At 44.8% G+C, this 24,603-nt stretch overlaps 2 protein-coding genes across 7 annotated transcripts in view; one reads left to right on the forward strand and one right to left on the reverse strand.

The window, feature by feature from the left end:
• The first annotated feature begins 132 nt into the window (after nt 1-132).
• Nucleotides 133-23,564, forward strand: SPRTN (SprT-like N-terminal domain). 4 transcript variants are annotated; one of them, XM_030334015.1, is made up of 8 exons: nt 133-747; nt 2,261-2,360; nt 6,877-7,005; nt 10,318-10,579; nt 11,676-16,218; nt 17,386-17,478; nt 18,369-18,492; nt 23,159-23,564. In XM_030334015.1, exons 1-5 carry the CDS (start codon nt 527-529, stop codon nt 12,422-12,424), a joined length of 1,461 nt encoding a protein of 486 aa, XP_030189875.1. In that variant the 5' UTR covers nt 133-526; the 3' UTR covers nt 12,425-16,218; nt 17,386-17,478; nt 18,369-18,492; nt 23,159-23,564. The 4 variants fall into 4 exon arrangements, with proteins under 4 accessions (XP_030189875.1, XP_030189876.1, XP_030189873.1 ...); XM_030334016.1 differs by having other exon boundaries at nt 18,389-18,492; XM_030334013.1 differs by lacking the exon at nt 18,369-18,492.
• Nucleotides 21,893-24,603, reverse strand: part of EGLN1 (egl-9 family hypoxia inducible factor 1) — a 57,163-nt gene continuing 54,452 nt past the window's right edge. For all 3 annotated transcript variants that reach the window (XM_030334019.1, XM_030334018.1, XM_030334017.1), the window contains one exon: nt 21,893-24,369. In XM_030334019.1, the coding sequence (XP_030189879.1) occupies nt 24,305-24,369 (65 nt within the window). In that variant the 3' untranslated portion in view covers nt 21,893-24,304. The remainder of the gene's footprint in view (nt 24,370-24,603) is intronic.

The following is a 24,603-nucleotide window of genomic DNA, read 5'->3' on the forward strand; positions in this document are numbered from 1 at the left end:
CCTGCGCCCAGGTCTGAGTTTCAGACTGCGCCTGCGCAGGGGCCGAGCGCAGACAGCGCGCCTGCGCGGGAACGCCAGCGGCTAGGGCTCATGCGCCGGAGGCTCTGTGGCGGAAGAGAGTGGAGGGCGAGGCAGCGAGACGTGGGTACTGCGCATGTTCTGAGCGTGACGTTGGTATTTGAAGTTAGTGGCGAAGCGTAAAGGCGGTAACCGGTTTCTTGAAACCTTCCTCTAGACCAAGGCCTGGGAACCCACGTTTTGAGCCCACTAAGAGGTGTCATGCTGAGTTCTCTACTTTAAGCCGCAGAATCTTGGCTTCGGCGTTTGGGGCAAATTCAGTTCTCGTTCTCGAGCCGGTTATTCTTGAATTCTCGCGAGATCGCCGGGCTGCCTCGAGAGTAGCCCGAGAGCCGGTATCTCCTAGGAGCCGGGTCAGGCCGCCGCCGCCGCTTCAGAGAGGTGGAGTCGCGGCCTCCCCTGGGGGCCCGCTTAACGCCGGCGAACGCCGCCTGGGATCCCGGCAGAGATGGATGAGGATCTGGTGTTGGCACTACGGCTTCAGGAGGAGTGGAACTTGCAGGCGTCGGAGCGCGACCGGGCCCAGGCGCCCCTGTCGCTGGTGGACGCGTCCTGGGAGTTGGTGGACCCAACCCCGGATTTGCAGGCCCTGTTTGTGCAGTTCAACGATCGGTTCTTTTGGGGCCAGCTGGAGGCTGTCGAGGTGAAGTGGAGCATGCGAATGACCCTGTGAGTCTCGAACCCCATTGGGGAAAAGAGACCGGCTGGCAGCTCTTCTGCAGCCGCCGGCCGCGAACTTCTCCTCTTTCTCCGTCCCCAGTGGTCCCAGGGTCTGTGAAATGCGGGGGGTGGAGGGGAGTGTCGGTGTCGGTCTTGTTTTGGGCCAGCATCTCCTGGTGTATCTCTCCCTTCCCTTCTCTCTCTCTCTCTCTCTCTCTCTCTCTCTCTCTCTCTCTCGTGCTCAGACAACTTGAGGAAAGCTGTGTGGGCCATCTCGCCAAGAGTTTGATTTATAAAGGACACAGTGAGGGGCGCCTGGGTGGCTGAGTCAGCTAAGTGTGTGACTCTTGGTTTTGGCTCAGGTCATGATCCCACGGTTGGTGAGTTGCATCCCCCTCCCCCATTGGGCTGACAGTGTGGAGCCTGCTTGAGATTCTCTCTCTTTCCCTCTCTCTGTGTTCGCGCGCACGCGCTCTCTCTCCCGAAATAAATAAACTTAAAAAGCAAATAAAGGACACAGAGAAAAGGATATTCCTTTGTTTTTTGTTGTTTTTGAGAGAGAGTGAGCACGAGCGGGGGGGGGGGGAGGGCAGGGGGAGAGGGAGAGAGAATCCCAAGCAGGGAATCTCCACACTGAGTGTGGAGCCCCAGGTGGGGCTCGAACTCAAGGACCTGAGATCATGACCGGAGCTGAAAGCGGGAGCTACCCAGGGGTCCCGAAAGGATATTTCTCTGAATCTCCCGTCGCTTGAAAATCAATTAACACATTCCAGATTTGTCTTATGGTAGTGCTTTGGGACCCAGGAGGGAGAAGGGAGTCTGCCCCAAAGAAAGAATGCTGAGGACACAGGGAAGCCTCCCAAGGGTGGGTGTTGTCCTTTTCCATGCTCGTTAAGACACCACCACTTAGTAGTGAGCTCAGGTGTTAGAAGGGGGACAGGGTTGACCGTTTCCATATTGCTGGACCCAAGGGATCTTAGGGGATGCCTCTAAAAGGATCCCTTTCCCACCAAGGAGAGAAGTCCCAATTTGAAATCATCTATTCCTGCACACGAATGGAGCTAACAAGTTTAAGATGGGATTGTGTTCTATGTGCTTGTCTTTGAAGTGCTACACGACAGCCTTAAGTAAGCCAGGCTAAGAAAATGATAGAAAACTGTGTGTAAAGAACAAATCTCCTTCATAGAGGCTTCTGTTACCGCTTTGGAGACGTGCTCATGGCGACCTGGCTGTAATCACCGCAAACCGATTACAGTTTGTAGGGAGGAGACTGGGCGCAGCAGAAGAGGATGATCTTCTTTGGGCTCTTGCAGCCTGGCAAGGCCAAGGGACAGTCACTGCCTGGCTGGGGCAAGGGATGTCACTACCATTCACACATCTTTCTCCCTAGGGTGAGATGCAAATATCTCCTGACAAAGAGGGTGTCCTGGTGGGAACTAGTGTGAAGTGATTTACTCTTTCATTTCTATTTCCCTTTTGTGTATATTTGGTAAATAATGCTTTTGTGGTGGTTGTTTTCCAGGTGTGCTGGGATATGCAGCTATGAAGGGAGGGGCGGAATGTGTTCCATCCGGCTCAGTGAACCTCTTTTAAAGTTGAGACCGAGAAAGGATCTTGTAGAGGTATCCTTTGCATAAACTTGGTTCTTACCTCAGTTATTTAAAAATGCTTATTATTGATTTAGACTGATGTGAATTCACCTATACATGTAAAAAAAAAATTGTTTCCTCACAACTTTAATTGCAGGGCCAATAATAATGATTACCTTATATTTTTATGGTTCTTCACAGTTAAAGTTTTTCAGGTATAATACCGGATTTGAGCTTTACAACCACCTTGTTTATGTGCAGTGTGTGTTGTCCTCATTTTTATAAATGAAGAAATTTAAGGTTCAGAGAGCATAAGTAAGCTAGTTTAAGTTACATACTAAGAAGCAGAGAAAAATCAGGACTCATATCTTCCTATTGAGGCACACAAATTTTGATTGTCCTCTGTTCAGCCACAATGACGCTGTCCTCCCAGAACATCTAGCTGAGCTGGTAGAACCAGCCCGCGTGAGTGAGGGCACTTGACTAGCAAAATGGAGCCATAGGAGCTCCCAGATTATGGTTAGTTTGAGTTTAGAAGATGTCTGAAATTCCTCAAGATATACCCAGTGTGACTTGTCTTGCCCCAATTGTATAACTTGAAACGTAGGCACCAAGGAAGATAGAGTGGTAGAGGCTGGATGGGACATACATTAAAATATGCTTGGAAATACAAAAGATGCTGTTTTTAAGGATAATAAAAGGTAATGGGTTGTAGAACACTGTGAATATATTTAACACTCTTGAGCTGTACACTTAAAAATAGTTAAGATGTTAAATTTTGTGTTGTGTTTTTTTTTTACAATTAAAAAAAAAAGTAAATGGCTACTAAACGTAAAATGGTACAACAGGAATACTTGATTAATAAAAAAGAAAGGAGGAATAAAGGAACAAAGCCCTCCAAAAAGAAGGGTAGGTGTGAAGACGATATCAGTAATTATATTAAATGTAAATGGACTAAGCACTGGTTTAAGACATGGAGTGACATACTAGATTAAAAGAGGTGTGCTTAAAGTCACACACACGTTAAATGTGAAAGGTTCAGAAAAAGTATATCATCCAAAACCCTAACAGAAAGCTGTTGTAGCAAACTAAAGGTCTTAAGGGAAGAAGTTTTACTAGAAAAAAAAGTTCACGTTTTATAATGGTAAAATAATCTATTAAATAAAAATACATAATGATTCTAACAGTAATAATGTAGCTTTAAACTACATGAAGCATAAATTAGTAGAAGCAAAAAGAGAAATAATCGACCCATAATCATAGTTGCAGATGTTAAACACAACACTCTTGGTAACTCAGTGAATAAGCGGAAAAAAAACTGTAGACATAAAACAAAAAAGTTGAACATAATTAACCAAATCAACCTTCTGAGGAGCCCTAATTAGAGTAGTAGTTGCATAATGAATATTTATTGTGTAAATGATTAAGGAAACACACGAACAGTGTTCTTTTTAAAGGTAATGGGCGATGGGGGCGCCTGGGTGGCTCAGTCGGTTAAGCGTCTGATTGCAGCTCAGGTCATGATCTCAGTCTGTGAGTTCAAGCCCCACTTTGGGCTCTGTGCTGACAGCTCAAAGCCTAGAGCCTGCTTCGGATTCTGTGTCTCCCTCTTTCTGCCCCTCCCCCACTCACTCTTTTGTCTCTCTGTCTCTCTCTCTCTCTCTCTCTTTCTCTCAAAAGCAAATAAACATTACAAAAAAATTTTTTTAAAGTAACGGGCAAGAAGAGAACGGAAAATGTGTGGTAATGCTGTCAAGTGAGCATTTGCTATTGTTAGAAAGTTACAATCTCAGATCAGTGTAAGAAGGCCCACGGAGGAACAGTGTGACTCTGGCCTGTACATAAAGTAGCGACCCATATTATAATGAAGAGGATTCAGGGAAGGAAAGGACTGAGTCTGGTTGAGGACAGAGAAGAAAAGCTTCATACGCGTGTATTTTATTACTACCTAACATCACCACTCCTGCCTCTCACTCTTTATTGAGCACGTATTATATGCCAGATTTTGGACTAGTGTTCATCTAGTTAATAGCTAATCCAGTGTGTGCCTTTCCCGTAGCCCCGCAAGATTAGGATATCCCCATTTTAGCGACGAGCAGCAAGGTGTAACTTGTCCAAGGTCTTGTGCATAATAAGTGACAAACCCTTGTGGTAGGCTCTAGTTTCCCTGGCCCTAAAGCTCTTGTCCTGTCCCCTCATCGCTACCGCTGTGTAATTGCTGCTGCTGCAAATGAGAACGTGGAGCTGAGCCTCACGGGACAGATCGGATTCTGACAAGGAGAGATGGTACAGGAAAACTACTCTTGGCAGAAGGAATAGGATGCTGTGAGCAAAATTGAGGCGTGAATCTCGGGGCATATGGAGGACTAGAAGTAGTTGCTTTTGGCCAGGTAGAGAACCCAGTGGTGGGACATAGAGGTGTTTGGGGACCGTGTTGAGTAGAACCTTGAATCTAGCCTAAATGTGGAAAATAGAAAATACATACAAATAGAAACGTTCAGTGTGGTGCCGTGTGCCGCTTTCAGGATGCTTCCGTTGAACCCCAAATTAGGGATCTAAATTTATTCCTCCTTTGTGAGAATAGTTACTGATCATGACTTTAGAATGTTGGACAAAATTGAAATGTAGAATGCCCTTTGAATTTGAGTCCTAGTAGAGTGGCATTTACTTGAAAAGATTAAGTTCATTTTCAGAGATACGGAGTCGATCATTGTAAAAGGGGTGTTTTCACAATGACCAGGTTACAGTGCTTGACACACCCGTTTTTCTGTTCGGCATAATTTGATAAGCCTCCAATTCATTAATGGCAATCTGGTTCTTCTGCAGGAATTCTTTTTATAAAAATTATGAACAAGGTTTGTTCTTGAAGACCTCTATGACTTTCACTTTTTAAAAAACGTCTTCCTATCTGTTAGGACCAATTATGAAACAGCAGCTTTAAATACTTTTAATTCTGCACCTATACGTCTGCATTCGTGGTGTGGGAATGAGCAGGAGCGTGGTGATGGTGTTGTTTTAAGTCAGAGATTTTTGGAATTTCTCTAAGTACAAACTCAGACGAAATCTGGGCCAGCCACAGGATTTACCTTCAGATGCTATTCACCAGAGCAGTAGGTTTTAGTGTTTGTTTGTGTGTTTTAAAATTTTACATACTCAGAAATCCCCAAACTATGGAAAGCTGTACACAGAGAAATGTCCCACCCCATCCCTGCATCCAGAACTCCCCAATTACTGTATGATACTCTTGCCATTAGTTTCTTTTTTCTTTTATTGTTGTTTTGCAAATATTTATGTCCATTCTTATTCCCTCTCTTGATCACATAACATACTTCTTACACGATATATTGTGTACTGTCTTCTGCCTTTCGCCTTTTTCATTAAAACCATGTACTCTGGGGGCGCCTGGGTGGCTCAGTCGGTTAAGCGGCCAACTTCGGCTCAGGTCATGATCTCACACTCCGTGAGTTCGAGCCCCGCGTCGGGCTCTGTGCTGACAGCTCAGAGCCTGGAGCCTGTTTCAGGTTCTGTGCCTCCTTCTCTCTCTGACCCTCCCCTGTTCATGCTCTGTCTGTGTCTGTCTCAAAAATAAATAAACGTTAAAAAAATAAAATAAAATAAAATAAAACCATGTACTCTGTAGGTTCCTCCAAATGATTTCAGAGATCTTTTTCATTTTTTTTTTTTAACTCTGTATAGAATTTTGTAAGGATTTTCCATAGTTCAATCAACCAGGTCTCTATTGCTAGACACTTACTTGCATTGTTTTGCTACCATAAACAATGCCACAATGAAAATAACCTTGCACCTATGACCTTTCCTATTAGCCTAGGTATTGCTGGGTCAAGGGATAAATGCTTTTGTCATTTTGTGAGATGTTACCAAATTCTTTTCCGTGGGGGTTTATAAAACATTTTGCACCTCCTGCCAGAGACAGCTGGGAATGTTTGCTTCCCTTAGCTTTACTAATGGGGTCAAACTTGGGGAATTTACTCCTCTAGATAAGCGAGAGGTAGCATGAATTTGTAATTATTTTTATAAATGAAGTCGAACATTTCTTTTCATGTTTATGGGTCATTTACGTTTTTCTGTGAGCCATCTATAACCTTTGCCCACTTAAAAATTGGATTTTAGGTCATTTTCCTGTTGACTTCAGTCGGTCTTATGTTTGAAGAATTAGTAGCCCATGAGAGGCATTGCACGTTGTTCTGAATTTGTCTTTTCACTCAATGCCGCTTTCTCCCCCATGCGGAATTTTAAAGTTCTTATGTAGTTGAGCTCATTGATCTTTCCTTTTGGATTCTGAGTAAGAATTAAAAGGGCTTTCCTGTGACAGGAGTCCTTGACCTGGGATCTGCAGAACTTCAGATATCATGCGCTGAGTTTTGTGAATGTATGTGTATGTAATTTTTCTAGCAAAATGGTTCATGACTTAACAGTTTCTGAAAGGAGCCTGTGGTCCAAGGGAAGTTAGGTCCCCAGGTAGAGAAGGAAAATGCGTTTCTCTCTTCAAAAGCGCCCTAACAAATGCATTTGTATGTTTCTGTTTCAGACCCTCTTGCATGAAATGATCCACGCCTATCTATTTGTCACTAATAACGATAAAGACCGGGAAGGGCACGGCCCAGAGTTCTGCAAACATATGCATCGCATCAATCGCCTGACCGGAGCCAACATAACGGTGTGTAAAGCCGCGCGCGTTTATGATTTTTAGTCGTTAGTTACTCTGTACTTCCTGGGGCTTCACTAAAAATAGACAACAGGGTGGAAACGAATACCGACTTTGAGGATTTTCCACGGTGGGTGGTAAGACAGGCCGAGAAAAGCTGACTGGCTTGTTTGGGCCTCACAGTAGCGCCCTTGCTGTCGCCTCATGGCACATCTGGTGTGACATGTTGTGCATGGTTACCGCAGGCCCGCGGTACCTCTGGGTTATGACATTTGTCTCTTTGTTAACTTAGTTTTCCGGATTACGGCCTCCTCCTCCGATCGTTCCTGTGCTCTGTCGTTTCACGTGTTGTTACACTCACTGAAAGTCTTCCTTGATTCCTCTTTCTGCATAATATTGTAGGAAGCGGAGTCTGGGGTCAAAAAAGTGTGAGGAGTCCTGACTGCTTGGGTTGAGATGCTGGCTCTGTGGATGGTTAACTGGGGGGCCTCCTCCCTAACTTCTCTGCAACCCCGCGTACTCCCGGGCAGCACGAACTCATCTGCGGGTCCTTGGGGGGGGATCAGAGGAGAAAATACAAAATATTGTAGCCTGGTTTGAGCACAAGTTAAATACCAGTTGTTTTTATTACTGATGCATTTTATCAAGTGACCGTAATGTCTTTTTAGTTTTTTTTAAAAATTATTTTGAATGTTTATTTATTTGAGAGAGAGAGAGAGCACAAGCAGGGGTGGGGGAGAGAGAGAGGGAGACACAGAATTCAAAGCAGCTTCCGGGCTCTGAGCTGTCAGCACAGAGCCCGACATGGGGCTCGAACCCACGAACCGTGAGATCGTGACTTGAGCCGAAGTCAGACACTTAGCCGACTGAGCCACCCAGACGCCCCCGTACTGTCTTGTTTCAAAGTGAACTTTGCACCCCCTGTGCCTCTCCTCCTACATCCTCTTCCTAAAATAGGCCATTTCCTCTGTTTTCTGTCAAATGCACTTCATCTTTGCAGTGCGCTAGACCTTCTCCCTCCTTTGAATGTCCTCAGCAGCTCTTGTACCTTTTATAATATTTTATTCTGCTCTCAAACCTCTGAACACCAGGTAGCTCTTGTTTCTCTGTAGACCTCTGTATAAGGTGTGTAATGCAGTGCCCCGACGGGGCCTTAACAAATACCGAATTGGACTGAACCAAATAGAATCTTAGTTCCTACAAAGATTAAATTCTTTGGTGTGTTTGGTTATTTCCTGCCTTTAAAGGGCGGTAAAGACCGGTGTGGTGGAAAATGGAAATGTTCACCTTCTGTGTGTTTTTTTTTCTAGCTATTGGTTTTCATTTTTTCCAGAGCTCTTTTCATTATCGCATAGAGTTCCTTCAACGTCAAGAAAGTAGCTTGCATTAAAAACCAGTCCCATCAAATCCAGATTAGCAGAAGAAGTATGGAGCTGCTAGTACAGTACAAAAGGCTTTTAGTTTCCTCACTGGTGTTTTCACTTTAAGCAAAGTCCTGGTATACTTCCTCTTGTTCACTTGGAAAAAGAGCATCTATTCTTTTATCTCGGCCGTCTGTGTGTTTTCATTTAGGAGGTTTTATCGAGTGGACACCCCTTGCTTTTACAGGTTACATCCTGTTATAACAAACTCCACAGGGCATCCAGTTTCACAATTTTATTTTAGTGACTATGTCGTTAAAGAAGTCACATCCCCATGCTGGAGGAGGAGTTACAGGACTTGGAAGCAAAACAGATCCCACTCCCTGATCTTTTTGGCCAAGAAATGAAGCGAAGAAGCGGCCGGGCGTTCCAGATCTCTTTGCCCCTAAACCTCTGCCCTCCAGTTCCTTCTGTGCCTCATATACTGTGCGTTACTGATATGCTTGCCAAGTGATACGAGATTTTTGCTTAGGATGGAGAGGTGCTATAAAACTAGGTGTAGAGTTATGGAAGGCTTCACATTCCCTTAGGGGAATTTATTAGAAAATTCAGTCTCTGGTTAAGAAAAGTCTCATTGGGGCGCCTGGCTGGCTCAGTCGGTAGAGTATGCCACTCTTGATCCTGAAGTTGTGAGTTCAAGCCCCACGTTGGGTGTGGAGATTACTTAAAAATTAAAATAAAAAAGTCTCATCTACAGATGCTCCTTATCTTGTACAATAGTAACATTCCACTGAGAAGAGAGAAGAAAAAGGTACTCAGGGTTATTTAGGATCACACGCTTTTATTTTTTATTTATTTTTTTAAAAGACACTTTCTGGGGTTTTGTTGTTCTTAAAAAAATTTTTTTAATGTTTATTTATTTTTGAGAGAGACAGAGTACAAGTGGGGGAGGGCAGAGAGAGAGGGAGACACAGAATCCGAAGCAGGCTCCAGGCTCTGAGCTGTCAGCACAGAGCCCGACGCGGGGCTTGAACTCACGAACTCTGAGATCACAACCTGAGCCGAATTCAGACACTTAACTGACTGAGCCACCCAGGCGCCCCAGATTATCGGTTTTTAAATGGTGCCCTGCTATCCTCCAGGCCCCCAAGGTGGTAGGGCTAACTTTCCTTTCAGACCTCTTTGATCTGTCCTCTGCTTGGGTTCTGAGTAAGGTCCCATCTTGAAGGTGAAACGAAAGGATCCCATGTAAGGATCAAAAAGCACATTCGCAGAGAATTTTATTTGAGTCAAGGAGTGAAGCTTTCCACTCACCCAGGCAGCAAGCAGGTACTCACTGTGCCGGAGCCTAGGTTAGCCACTAGGGGAATAAAGATGAAAACGATCCTGGGGAGCCTTTGCCTTAACCAGATAAAATGCTGCCCTATGAGGCTCGTTACAGAGACCGGAGCAAAGAGCTGCAGGGCTGTGGATAGCGGGTGTGGCAGAGGCCGGGACAGCGCAGGGTGCTGGGTGGCGGGGGCCGAGAATTTGCAGCAGGTGGTCCAGGACCCTGTGGTTCTGTCACCTCTGAGGGCAAAGTTGCCACTGAGCAGTGGCAACAGTTCTTCCTTATCATGGCACTATGCACAGTTTTGTCTTTATCCAAATATTTGATCGTTTTACGATTTGGTCTCTAAAACTTCTAGCATGTGATAGAGCTTTTGGCGAGTCAGAAAATATTTTCTTTTGTCTTCCGATCTCACGGTTTTCTATCTTCACACAGTTCCTGGAGTATGAACTGCTGCCCTTCCATTAACGTGAAATTTCGAACAGAAGCTAAATCTAGTTGCCACCTTCCCCCGGGTATCCCTGCAGAGAGCTCTCGGAAGCTGCAAGGTTGAAACCGAGAAAAGGCTGCCCGTGTATTTTCTGGAAATCGTTAACCTGCCCCCCTAACGCCTACCGCGTTCTGTCCGCGCAGGTGTACCACACGTTCCACGACGAGGTGGATGAGTACCGGCGACACTGGTGGCGCTGTGACGGGCCGTGTCGGCACAGGAAGCCCTACTACGGCTACGTCAAACGCGCCACCAACAGGGCGCCATCCGCTCACGACTACTGGTGGGCAGAGCACCAGCAGAAGTGTGGTGGCACCTACGTGAAGATCAAGGAGCCGGAGAACTACGCCCGGAAAGGCAAGGGGAAGACAAAACTAGGAAGGCAGCTGGCGGCCGAAAAGAAAGGTACTTCTGTCTGTCCTTCCGCCTCTGCCGAGACCGCGGCTGATGGCCCAAAAAGCCAGCCCCGGCCTGGGGAGGAGCGGTGTTTAGATGAGCTTAAGGATTGTTGCTGGTGTAGATGTTTGCAAGTGTGGACCTCAGAAGATCACGTTTTTTTCTGAAATGGTGGTAGAAAAACGTATGCTGCTCTGTATGGAGGGGAGTTAAGGTAGAAATAGTTTGCACTGGCCATATCAGAAACTAAAAAGTCCCTTTGCCAGTGTGACTCACGCTGCTCTGTATGGAGGGGAGCTAAGGGAGAAATGGTTTGCACTGGCCATATTAGAGGCTAAAGTCCCTTTCCCGGTCTGGGCTCACCGAGTCAGTGGGAAACAGAAGGCAAAAAGATTGTCAAAATAAAAACAGGGATTCAAATAACAATGCCCGGAATCAGTCCTGACTCCACCCCTTCCTATCAGTTGGATTCTGTCCGAGTGACTTCTGTGGATGGACGTGTTTTCATTGGGAGAATGGGAAAAGGATATGACATGTATGTGCTGGTCCTTCATCTGCAAGATTTATCCGTTTCCTATGAAGTTCAGAGTCACTGCCTCTTGAAGAGGGAACCAGGTCGCTGAGTTAATGCTTCTTCCCTTGGCGAGTTGCTGATTGGATGCAGGAGCGTAATAAGCTGCCCTTCCCGAATCCAAAACATTAAGTGAGCGGAGGCGCTAGAGAACGTCCGTGGGGAGATGACGCATCCTCATTTTGTGCGAGCCGGAGGAAAGCGAAGCATGTGGGAGCCGACTTTTCCCCCTGGGGCGGAACTGCAAGACCGCTATGCGATTTTCAAGGTCCAAGTGCCTTTGCTAGTGGCCCTCGGATGGTAGAACCCCTGATCTAAATAGGAGAGGATGTTGTTTTCTGGCCTTTGCCCCACCAGCGCCCCCTGACTGCTGCAGATCGTCCCCCTCCCGATGAATAGGTAGTTGGTGCGGGGACCGAAGTTACAGAATAAAACCGTATTTCTTCATTTTGAAAAAAAAAAAACCTGTCCATTGGCTCGACATTTGTTACCGTGTTGATCTCGAGTCAGGAAAACCTCTGCTTTCTTTTGCAGATCAGCCCAACAGAGGTGAGACCCAGCTGTTGATCCCTTTCAGTGGGAAAGGATACGTCCTGGGAGACGCGAGCAATTCGCCTTCGTCCGGGAGATTTGTCGCTTCACACGCCGTCAATAAAACCCAAGATCTTTTAAGTCAAGACCGCTCAGCAACAGCTCTGAGACCTAATTCTAAAATGGAGGTGAACTCTGAACAGAATGGTCCAAGCAAAAAAACCTCTCTCGTCGCCCCTGTTCTTGCTGCCAGTCGCCAAAATGTCGTAAGCAACTACTTTCCTAGAGTGTCAGCTGCCAACCAGAAGGCCTGCAGAAGTGTGAGTGGATCTCCACCAAAAAGCGGGGCAGTCGGCGACCTCCCTAAAAACTCCGTCTCTTCCACGTCTCACAGAAGGGTCCCCTCCTCTAAGATAGCCCCGAGAAATTCTTTAAAAGCCCCGGAATCGACACCTGTGACCGCGGCCCTGGACGGGAGCGGGCCCGAAGAGAGATTGCCAAGTAAACGAGCCAGGCTAGAAGACCAGTCTGTTTCTGACGAGCTTTTTATCAAGAAAGAGCAAGTGCAACGTGGTGGAAGTGATTCTAAGTGGAGTTCACATCCTCCAGCTGCGGCTCAGAGCTCCAGCCCTTCAGCCAGTCAGAGCAGAGCGGTCAGTTGTCCTGTTTGTTGGAACGAAGTCCTAGAGTCGCAAATTAACGAGCACTTGGACCGGTGCCTTGAAGGCGCTAGCGTCGATGGCAAAAGTTGAAAAGGTCTTCGGAAAACAGACGGGTGTCACACGCCACCTGTATTACCTCACTAGTCTAGTGTCAGGCCCTCAGGAAGTTCTGGTACATACTCAGATTTGTCGGTTAGAATCTAGTTCTATTTTATATATACACATGAGATTATAATGAAAAATATTTTATGTTTTAAGGCGCTACCGTTCACTCCTGCCTTGTGTATACTGTAGCCCAGAGTTTACTCTGCATGTATACACGTAGAATTTTTAGATATTCGTGTTCTTGCAGTTAATCTTTTTATTTATACACCTTCCTCAGAATACTCCGTGAGGAATCCTGTCCGGTGTTTGGTTCACTGAGCATTTCTTCAGTTACATTAAAACTCAGTCCTAGAACTGATGTTAATTTCATGATGTCAGACATACTGACCATGTGGGGTACACAGCATATTAGTTGTTTCAGGGTACTCAGAGGCTTGTTTTGTTTGTTTTTGTTTTTTTTCAATCTTCACAGGAAGTAAATTTTCTCTGTTTTAAAGAATTTTACTTCTGTCATCACTGAAAGGTGGCAGCTGATTTTAGGCTCAAGTACATAAGGAGTACAGTAAAATAAACCTCTTTTAGAATGTTGCCAGTAACAAATAGCTACTGCAGTTTCGTAGGCCTGGGTTGAGCGGTTTTCTCAACGCGTCGCCGAGTGGATCCGGCGCTACCCACCTGGAACGTACAACGTCACAGAGCTGCCTCGGTGGTGTTCACGGTAGCGCGTTCTCTGGAAACAGTATTATGAGCCGTAAGCCAAAGTTGTAATCGTTCTAATAAAAAGGAATCCCATTTGTGCATTTTGAAAAGTAGAATTCTTTTCGGAAATACTCCTTTCCACCTCTGGCAAAGAGACGAAGATACTTTCGTCTGCCAACTTTCTGTCTCTGGCGACACCTCTAGCACGTTGGTTGGCATATTCCCGAGAGTTTAGTTCACGGGTTCTCCCTTTTCTCGACTTTGTTGCAACACGACCTGTGTGTTCCTAAGGGGCCAGATCCCCAGTGTACAGCGGGGTGAGCTTCCCCGGGGGGGCCCCTGGGTGCCTGCTGCCCAGATCAAGTTAGAGAACGCTGCGGTTCCCGCAGGAGGTGTCCTCAAGGGTGCCCACTCCTGAAGTCCGAACCCACAACCTCCAAAGGTAACACGGTTTTCATCTCCGTCACCGCAGATGGGTGGGTGAGCTTGTTTTTGAACTTCATAAAGGTACTCTCCTCGCTGCTGCTGCCGGTGTAGATGTCTGAGTTCATTGTTTCATTGCTCTGCGGCGTTTGTATGAATATGCCAGCGTTCATTCATCCATTCCGCTGCTGCTGGGCGTGGGAGTTCTTTCCGATCTGGGGCTGCCTATCAGGAATAATGCTGCTGAGAACGTGCTTCCTCATTTCTGTTGGGCGTATACCCAGGATTGGAACTGCAGGGTAGATGTACGTCTCGCTTTACAAAATGCTGCCAGGGGACCCTCGGGCCAGCAGTATGGAAGCGTTTCAGGTATCCATCTGTCTTAACTATTATCTGTTACCATCTATTATCTATTAATAGCTAATACCTTAACTATTATCTATTATTCCTTTTCATTTTAGCTTGTCTGGTGAAGTGTTGACAAGTTTTGATATTTCTTAAGTATGAAGTTAAAAAATAGTACTTAATATTTACAGATAAAGGGCTTCAAATATGTGTATTATGTTGCGTATATGCCGTTATATGCTTGCGTAGAGGATCATTTTCTCTTCATTTGGCAAATTATGTGCAGGTAAGCATTTTTTTGACTCAAAACTGTACAAGGTTCTGGGGCAACTAAGTAAAATGCCCCATGTCCGTAAGTTTTACAGCTTGGTTGGGGAGTGAGACGAGAGCGGATTAATTTGAACACAGAAAGTGCTCTCTGCTGGGTGCTGTGGGGACGTCAGGACTTCGGGGGATGTTTCCTGGATGAGACCACATCCAAGCTGGGTCTTCTAGGGTGAGTCAAGCTAGCCGGGTAAGGAAGGGTGGAAAGGGCCGAGCAGAGCGAAGGGGCACGAGAAAGGCGGTGGAGACAGACCACCACACTGTCCTGGGAGAAGTAAGCTGTTGCGAATGAACAGAGTAAGATGTGAGGGGTAAAACGGCAGAAGGACGGCAGGACGGCAGACAGACCTAGCTGAATAGAGTTTCGGGGGGGGAGACCCTGTCTGTCACTTTCTCCACTTCGTGTGGCCCCTGAGAGTGCACATCTTTTGATTCAGGTGGGGGTGGGGAGGGGGGGGTTGGAAAGATTTGTAAGCCAGAGAGTCAAGGACGTTTGAGAAGCGTTCAGATGGATTCTCCGGGGGCAACATCAATGGGCAGAGGAAGGGCACTGGCCGGGATGAGAGAGGGGTGGGCCGAGAAAGGGCCAGCTGGTAAAATCAAGAGGTGGTCAGGTTTAAGGGATGATGGAAGACTGTTGGCTGGCAAGAAAAGGGAAGTTAATTTTAAATTTGGAACTTAGCCTTCAATTCGCATTAAAACTTTTGAGAAAAAATGTTACCTTAAGAATTGTTACCCCCAACTCTGAGTCATTTATAACAAAGAAAATTTTGTTGTTGGTTTTGTTTTTTTATCCCTTAAAAAAAGCAAACTTCCTACCCTAATACCAGCTGGAAATTCTGGGTCCACCTTTAAATGCTATCACCCTTCATTCTGGGGACATGGGTTGCGGGTGGGGGGGGGAGGGGAGTAGACTTTATAAAAACTCTGTGTTTTCTTAGAGCCAGGGCTATTCATTATCTAGCAAACCTGACTTCAAATCTGGAAAGTCCTGTCTTGCTTTTTAGACTATAAATGTGTATCTAAGTGGAAGACACAAGAGCGAGCATCTCATGCTGTCCCATTGTCCTAAAGCACTGAGCTTGTATGTTTTCGGACTTCATAGGATTTTTAAGTCAATTTCAATGTCAAAGTGGAATAGCTGCTGTATCTTCTTACAGACTTGCTACCTCCCTGGGATCCTGCACCCGGGGCACGTGCAGGACCTCCTCTCATTGGGTTGTTTGGAGAAAAAAGCTGAGCTGTCTGTAGTTTAATTCCTACTGAAGAGCAAGGGTTTCCTGTTATTCTTTGTCTTGGTTTTTTAGCAATTTGTTGTAGTTGTTGTTGACTAGTGAAGTGAAACTCTAATGTGACAATTATCATTACAGGTTAAATTGCCCAGGGAGTTAAAATTAACAGAAAAGGACGTCACGTAATTAGCGCTTTTCTGACATTCCCCCAGAATGTTGTTACGTATCATACTTCATCATCACCTGTCTTTTGAAATGAAGAGCAAAAGACTTGCTCTTCTTAAATGACTCTGGAACCACATCATCATTAAGGCTCACAGTGTTGTATACTGTAGTACAGAAACCAGCTGCCGTTGGCTTGTTTCTGTGCTGGAATTACCCTTGGCCAAATTTACCCTCTCGTTTATTGAACACCAGGGGGCGCTCCTGGGAAGTTCAATATCTGAAAAACTGAAGGTGAAGCCAAAGGGAGGAAACTTGCCAGCAACTGGCATGACAGCTGCCAGTTCTGATTCATAGAAAGGAAAGGACAGGTTATGATCTCAAGTCCTGTGAGAAGGGAACGGCAGGCCAAGAATGTGTGCTTGTTCAAACAAACAAGGGCTGATGCACAAGGCACCCTCACCTCCCCAACCTTGTTTTCAGTTCGCCTTTCACTGGATACACTAACAGAACAGTCTTCTGCCAGAAAGACACCTGGAACAAACATATAGGGCCTAATGGTAATAATTCAGAACAGGAAGTCTTCCAGACAAGGTAAGACCTATATTTTCCTACTATTTCTGAAATTACAGTGCTGTTCCTTTGAGTCTGACATCTAGCACTTTGCTCCATATCATAGATTAGTCTGGAAGCTTCCTGGGACACAAATAATGTCGCTTGACCCTACATCAGCGGTCCAAAAGAACAAAGAGGAGCCTCTCAGATTCTTGGTGTTAAGTGGTGTTAAGTTAGACATTTCTCAAGTTCGTTTTTCTGTGCTTTTTCAATAATCCCTTTATGAACACGGACTCTTTCCGAAGAACCAAAGTTTGTGCATTTTCAAGCTAGAATACTCTTAAGAGATGCAAATCATTCCAGGTTAGCAGCACTGTTTACAAACTAAATATTCCTTACAAACGAAACGTATGAAAATCTGCATTTATACGAAAGAAATGGGGAGGGTATTTGTTTTATTGTTGTTCTTACAAGATTCCTCACAGGATTCTTTTTATGTATTGGTATACATTTTTTTTTTTTTTAATTTTTTTTTTCAACGTTTATTTATTTTTGGGACAGAGAGAGACAGAGCATGACAGGGGGAGGGGCAGAGAGAGAGGGAGACACAGAATCGGAAACAGGCTCCAGGCTCTGAGCCATCAGCCCAGAGCCTGACGCGGGGCTCGAACTCACGGACCGCGAGATCGTGACCTGGCTGAAGTCGGACGCTTAACCGACTGCGCCACCCAGGCGCCCCTGTATTGGTATACATTTAAAATAACAATAGAGGAGCGCCTGGCTGGCTCAGTATGTAGAGCTCTTGATCTCAGGGATGAGTCCCATGTTGGGTGGAGACATTACTTAAAATCTTCAAAAAAAAAAAAAAAAATTCAGTATATAAATGTGTGTACCTACACAGGTATAAATGGTTTCCGGGAACTCATTTATGAAGATAGACCCACCCACACTTGTTCAGTTGCATCCTAATGCCAGATATCCAGTTACCTCCATTCGATCTACAAGGGGAGGCTGTGTATCAGTAGCCTGTCCGTTCTTGTCACTGTGTGAGCACACTTGTGTGCACCCGTTCTGCTTCCTCTGTGTAACTTCTGCTGTGTACCCTTGCCTGCTCTCCTACTTTCCTTCACTGCCCTTCCCTGAATCTGTTCTCCCTTGTTCACCTTTTAATCATGAGATGATTTTGTCTTTTTCATTTTTTTACAGGTCGTTGAAGGTTTTCTTTTTTTGTTTCATTTCTGTGCTGACATTTTGAATGTTCAAGTTCCGGCGTGAAGTTTAATTTCTGCAAAGTCCTGGGTAAGGATATTTGACTCAGCCTGGCTCTTGTGGTTTTCTCTGCCTTCTGGTTGAGGAGAGGCTTTTCATCAGCTGGAATGGACTCTCATTTTGTCTTCTTCCTATGGCAGTGTTTATAAATGTTGTCTTCCTTTTTCTGCTCATTTTGAAAGGCATTCTTTCTCTTGACTTGCAGAAAATTGGCTCTATCTAGGCAGACATGAGGGGTTTGTGCGGCTTACTGGGTATGATTCCAGAGTGTTCTGTTGGTACCGTGACATGCAGTATTCCTCAGAGGGAACACTTTGCTATTTGAGCTGGGAGGGTGGTTCTCTTCTGATTCTGTGATTTCCCCCTGCCCATAGCCCCCCCACCCCTCCCCCCGCTTCCTTCTTGCACTTTACCATCCAGCCCCTCCTCCAACAAACAATACTTTCCCCAAACAGCCACCTGCAATCTCATGAACTTTCAAACTTCTTGATGACCCAGTGGCCAGTGCTCTGGTGAACTGGTGTCAACTTACAGTGGAACAAACCCATCATAAGCTGAAGATGCATTTAATACACCTAACCTACCCCACATCCTAGCTCAGCCCAGCCTTCCTTAGACGGGCTCAGGACAATTATGTTAGCCTGTGGTTGGGCAGAGTCCTCTAACACACAGCCTATTTAATTTAATTTTTAAATTTATTTATTTTTGAGGCAGAGAGAGAGCAGAGAAGGGGCAGAGAGAGAGGGACAGAGAGAATCCCAAGCAGGCTGTGTACCATCAGCGCAGAGCCCAATTTGGGGCTCGAACTCATAAACCATGAGATCACAGCCTGAGCCAAAGTCAGATGCTTAGCTGACTGAGCCACCCAAGCACCCCATAGCCTATTTTATAATAAAGTGTTGACTGTTTCATGTAATCAGCTGAATGCTGTGCTAAACAGATGGCTGTGTGGGTGCAGAACGGTATGAAGTGTGTCGTCGACCCTTGTGATTGCATGGCTGCCCGGGAGCCGAAGCCGCTGCCGTCATCCGGCATCATGAGAGAGTATGTACCTCGTATTGCTGGCCTGGGAAAAGATCCAAATTCAAAATTCGAAGTACAGTTTCTACTGAATGTGCATTGTTTTTGCACCCCTGTAAAGTCAAAAAATCATTTAAGTTGAACCGTCATCAGCCGGGACTGTATTTCCATCACTCGTGGTGGGGTCCCTGCCTTTTCCCCCCGTGTACTGCCACCACTCGGCCCCTCTTGCCCTCGTCCCCTTGTCATACAGTTTCCACCTGACTCTGCCTTCACATGGGTCCTGATGCTGGCCTCGGATGCTTATTTCTCTGCTTTCCTGAAAGCTGAACTTCTGTCTGTGTCTCCCACTTACACTGCAGGTATGCGTTATAGGGAACTTACTTGGTTCTCCTTGTCTGTATGGTCTTGGGAAGATTATGAGAGAGATTCAGATTTAGGTAGCTGCCAATATTTCTTGGAAAACCAGAAGCCCAGCTACCTCCCCTTAAATATGAACGCACAAGAATTATGACATCTGAGCAAAACTTACAACGTGAAAGAGAAAAATTAAACACAAAGTAAGGTTAAATACTGTATCTATTAAATAGAACAGCTTATTGTATCCTACACACACACACACATTAAGAGAAGAAAAGAGAGCTCTTGGAAATTAACACCAAACCCTCACTTGGCGTAACTGGAAAAGAGATGTAAAACAAGTAAAGGACAAAGACACACGGTAACTAAGAGCAATATGCACAAACCAGTCGATGCCCTGTCTGGACAACAGAAGTTCCCGAAAGAGCAAGACAACGGAGAGGAGAAATAATCTCCTAGTTTAAGAAAACATCCTCAAATGTGGGGCGCGAAGGTACAGTCTGCGTGCCTGCTACACTGGCTGAGAAAGAGGATCGTGCTAAAGCATGCTGTAACACTACAGAGACCCGGGGGCGAAGAATCATTCCAGGAGCTTCCACAGAGGACAAGCAGGCTACATATAAAGAGGAGTAGGAACGGCCTCGGATTTCTCTGCAACCACACTGGAACCTAAAACCAGTGAGGCGATGCCTTCAAAACGCTGAAGGAAAATGATTTCCCAACTTGAATGGTAAGCTCCATTCTAGTTACCAACGAAGCGTGAGGGCAAAATAAAGACACTGGTCTTGGGAAATTTACCACCCACATACTCTTTTTCCCAGGAAGACATGTGAAGGACATGCTCCACCAGACCGAGGAAATCAGCCGAGAAAGGGGAAGATAAGGGATCCAGGAAACAGGAGACCCAACAGGGAGTGGTGGAGGGGGTCTCCAGAACAATGGGCAAAGGAGACCTCAGGAAGACGGCTGTCTACCAGGCAGAGAGGACAGCCGCTCCGGACTGCTGCAGGCTAGAAGCCACAGGAAAAGTATGAAAAATCAGGACATCAGGATAAAAGCAAAAACTGTGGAAGAAAAGTCGTCACTATTTCCTCCGTGTAAACCATGCTCTGAGTATCACCAGTAGTCTTGACTATCAACCTGATCTAGGTTACGACAGAATTACAAAAGGAAGATGGGGGGATATGGAGGCGTGCTGTACATGTTTGGCGGGGATGGTGAGGGAGGCCGGATAGGAACCTACGTTTTTATCTTTCATGTGGGGAACCGGTCAGTACATAAGGTCTCACACTGAAGATCCAACATGGAGCAATGGGATTATGTTACTTAGACCTCTTCTGGCCACTAATTAAACCCAAAGAGTCATGTAAGAGTTAAATTCTCAGATGAAGAACAGGAGGGCTGTTTTCCTTAAAAACCCTTACAGAACAAGTTGACTTGGCTACATGTACATGTATAGCTTTGACTATGAAAACAGGGGCGCCTGGACAGCTCAGTACAGCATGTCACTTTTGATCTTGGGGTTGGGAGTTTGAGCCCCACGCTGGGTGCAGAGATTACTTAAAAAATAATTTTTAAAAAGTTACACAAGGAAAGGAAAGCCGATGCTCACTACCGCTTACTAGCTCCGTGACTGTGAGCCAATCACTGCGCTATCCTGTTGCAATTCTAAACGGAGATGAGGTTTGCTCGGCCTACTCTGCTGGTTCGGAGGGAAAAAAATGTAGAGGGATTTTATGGAACTCGATAATAACAGTAATTAACTTTGGCAGGACAGGTCCTAATCCCAATGAAAAGACCTGATCCAGTAACGCCCTATCTAATAAACTTTACACCTTGTTCAGAGTTAAAAGATCACCCGTTCGATAGAAGGCGCTTTGGCTGCTGGCAGCTGTTAGGGCTCCACCTGTCTTGGGAAGTGGTTTCTTCTTGTTTTCTCCTTACAAAACTTTTTCCAGCTCGTGAGGCCAGGCCCTTCACGAACATCACTGGTCCAATGGTTTATCCTTGGGCACTTGCCCTATTTCAAGTGAAATTTACTTGCTGGTGGATCAGGAAAAGAATATGCATTAAAACCAACAGCAGAATTTGGGGAACATATTCCTGACTTCAGATGTGGTAGTGGAGACTGGGCATTTACTCCTGCGTGGTTATAAACTAACAGAGAAACTCCAGTCTACAAGTCCATTATTAAATGTACGGTACAAATACTGACCATCGGAGTCCACAGCCACAGCGGAGCTCTCCATCCTTGGGCCATGTGCACCTTGGGAAATAATCTGTACTTCATTAGGTCTCACACAGCTCTGCAGGTCCGGAGCTACTGTGTTTATTTTCAGATGAAGAAGTCCCCAGCGGTCACATAATTAAGTTCCTGGGCCAGAACTGAAGAGAGATTTGTCAGTCCTGTGCTCTTTTCACAACACTATCTAATTTAATTAGTCTTCGTCTCAGACTCATCTGCCCTCTCCTTTCATCCACCCAGCTTTATTTCGGTACAGTTATCCAAATGCCCCAAGAGAGAGGCTGGAAAATAACGAGAACACCACACTAAAAGTTTCTTAGATAAGAGACAATGGAACGTGTCTACTGATCTCACACAAGAGCTCTTATATTTTAGTCCATGACCACACAAAGTAAACTTTTGTGCACACATAGATAGGACACCTGTGACAATTATAGATCTATGCCTGATGCCCCTTCTTGTTTGTTGCAGAGTGGGTGATACAGATATGCTCAGCAGCCCTGGTGTTAGGGTAGTTTTAAAAATTCTGTCGAAAGGGCAAGAATCCAATTGTTGAGAATCCAAACGGAGAGCTCATGGATCCCATGGACAGGCCAATCACCCCCAGGACGTCTCTAGGATTGTTAGACTCCTGTGTTTACTGTTCTCTCTTTCCCTCGTTATCATTTATAAAAAGTCATCCCAGACATTCTGGACTGAGCCAGAGATGTGTGATAGAAAAGCACATTATCTGATAGAAGGGCCCATTAAGACTGTCCGTGTAGGATAAAAGATTTAAAAACCGAAAGAAAAAAAAAAGACAGCTGGAAATAACAACCATAATTTTTCAAGAACATTTATACATCTTTTTAATTAGATTAGCTTTACAAGCAACTTGAGAGCTCTTTCGTAACGGAACACTGCTTTTCAAATTACATGACTTTCCCGTCTATCTGTATATGAATCCTGAAATTCTTTGCCTGCTGTTGATAAAGGTCTGTGTTTTACAGCCGGTTAATGTATTCAATGAAAAACAGCATTAGAAGCTTTGTCTTTAACTAGGATTAAACATATATAGGCCACAAGTAGTTTTAAATTTTGTTTTAAACAGAGTCCTGTTTGGTGACAAGTTAACGGTCCCGCTAACATGAAACGAACAGGTTTTAAATGGATATTAAAGAAATGGCTCTCCTGGATTCCTTGATCCTTTCACAATGATCTCCAAGGAATTAGATAAAATTTTCCGAAAAGTACAAATGTTAAGACCTGCCTGGAAAGCACAACCCACATAGAGTAGAATCTGACACTTTGCACAACTGCAGAGACACACATGTGAATGACACAGGGGCTCCCACCCTGACAATCACACAACCCCCCCTCCCCCCATCAACAGAACAGTCTCCACTAGACCTAAACATGACAGCGTTTCTGAGTCAAGGCCAAGTGCAGTGTGCCGCACGCAGACCAGATGGCAAAGACAGCTTGCTCTCCCAGGTCCGGCTGGCAGAGGCACTTACTAGAGAGATGTTACATTGCATTATCTGGAACAGAGAGAGGAAGTGGAACAAAACTGAACACGGGCAAGGAAAAACAACCATAAGCTCTAATTTTCTCCTGCAAGTTCTAAGTGAGATCACGATACTGAATATTTAACCCCACCCTAAGTCCACACTGTTGGTCTCACTAGATTTTTTTTTCATGTTTTACATGAATAGCAATCTTTTAATAAAAATTACTGAGCTTTCCATAGAAAAGGTCTCTAATTGAATACAAACTATACAGATACTAAAACTGTCATAAGTTGAAATATACAGAAATATTTCTGTACACACATTTTGGCAAAGATTAAGGACAGAGATAGAAAACTGAAGTGGGCAAGGTCTAGACCCTAATTCACGTTAAATACGGATACCACCCTCTAGGCTCTGCTAAAGACTCGCCCAGGAAAATGAAGTCTTATGTATCCATCCCAGTTCATATATCAAAAAACAGAAGTCTGGGAGGCCTTGTGTGATAGTGTAATATTCCCTCTTCTTCTGAAAAGTAAAAGAAAAATCATAAAACAGAAAAAATCATCTGGTTTTCCACTTCTTTTGTTTTTCTAAGCTAAACACACACTTTCCAGTACTGACAAGGAGGCGAGTATCACGCCTAGGGAATACCTGCCTCAGCACTGGTCTGCGCTACCTCGGCTCAGCCCTGGCGCTCTGTCCGCCCGCCCCCGCCCCGACGCCATCCAACAGAAGCAAGGTTCTGATCTGCACATCACGTGGGTCGCAGGAGGAGGAAAACATAACAGCAAAATTGGAAGTACGACTGACTGGCTGGGAAGAAGAGCTCTTAGGAAGGGGACGTTACCTTCTACATCTACAGAATATACCTGAAAGCGTGAGAAAGCCCTTTATCTCGGGAACTTGATGCGGAGGGCAGATCAAGTTCATTTAGTGCCAGTCACTTTAGTCTTGTAAAAATTCTAACTTAAAAAATAAAGCCTTCTGGGTATTTTTTCTTATAAAATGTGAACTGAAAGTTATTTGTAGTAGTAAATGGTGATGGTTTGTACTGTTATGTTCCATTAACAATGTCAAAAAAACGACAGCAGCAATTTTTAAGAGTTCAAATTAGTGTACAAGACGGGACTACAAAACAATCTGATTTTTTAGTTGGTGAGTAAAGTGCTCCTTTTCTTACGTTAGGTAAAAAGAAAATGAAAGGAATCATCAGTCACTGGCAACAATCATTATGAGAGGTCTTTTAGGGCAAAATTTAATAGTACGAAGAAGTTTACAAAAATAGATCGATGCTATTTTGGGGAATAATACTGTAATTTTTTCTCAATTCAGTTTTGATATATTGTACCTGATCATACAAAAATTACTTCAAATTCAAACTTGACTATATAAAAAAGGGAGCGATGAAATGAACTCATCTAGATGACAGATCTGGCAAAATATTAAGAATGAAAAAATTCTACCGAGGGCACTTATTTCATGTCCAGATGTCAATACCATTGTCAGCTGGTAGCTTATACTCTTCCCGTTAGCAATCACAGGTTTGGAGTCGATCATGCAGTACAAAGTCACGCAGTCCAGATCTTCCTTCTGATGCAACACAAAGAAGTTGTTTCTGTTTCCTTATTAAAATGCCAACTGGTTGTCTATTTGTCTTTATCCCACTTATTTGTATTCACAAGTTAACAAATCGTGTCAACAATTACTGTAGGTGAAGGGGGGTATTGCTGGATCAAAGGCTCTATAAGACGTCTTTACTGATTGAATCAGAAGGCTTATTGAGTTCAACCCTCACACCTTTTTCGCCTGCAAGGCAAAAAAACAAAAAAAAAAAACACAACAATTATTACTCATTCATTAAGCACCAGATAGCTTCTGTTACTGCTTCCCACTGAGCTAACAGTGTGCACCATGCCTCAGCTTTGCAAACATACATCCCCTGAAAACGATCACACTCTCACTCTTAAAATCTACCGGCAGCACTGTTGTAACTGGTGCATTACTCCGAAGTAGTAAACCTTCAAAAGGAAAAGCCATTCT

The sequence above is a fragment of the Lynx canadensis genome, chromosome D2 (genome assembly GCF_007474595.2).
Source record: "Lynx canadensis isolate LIC74 chromosome D2, mLynCan4.pri.v2, whole genome shotgun sequence".
NCBI lineage: Eukaryota > Metazoa > Chordata > Mammalia > Carnivora > Felidae > Lynx > Lynx canadensis.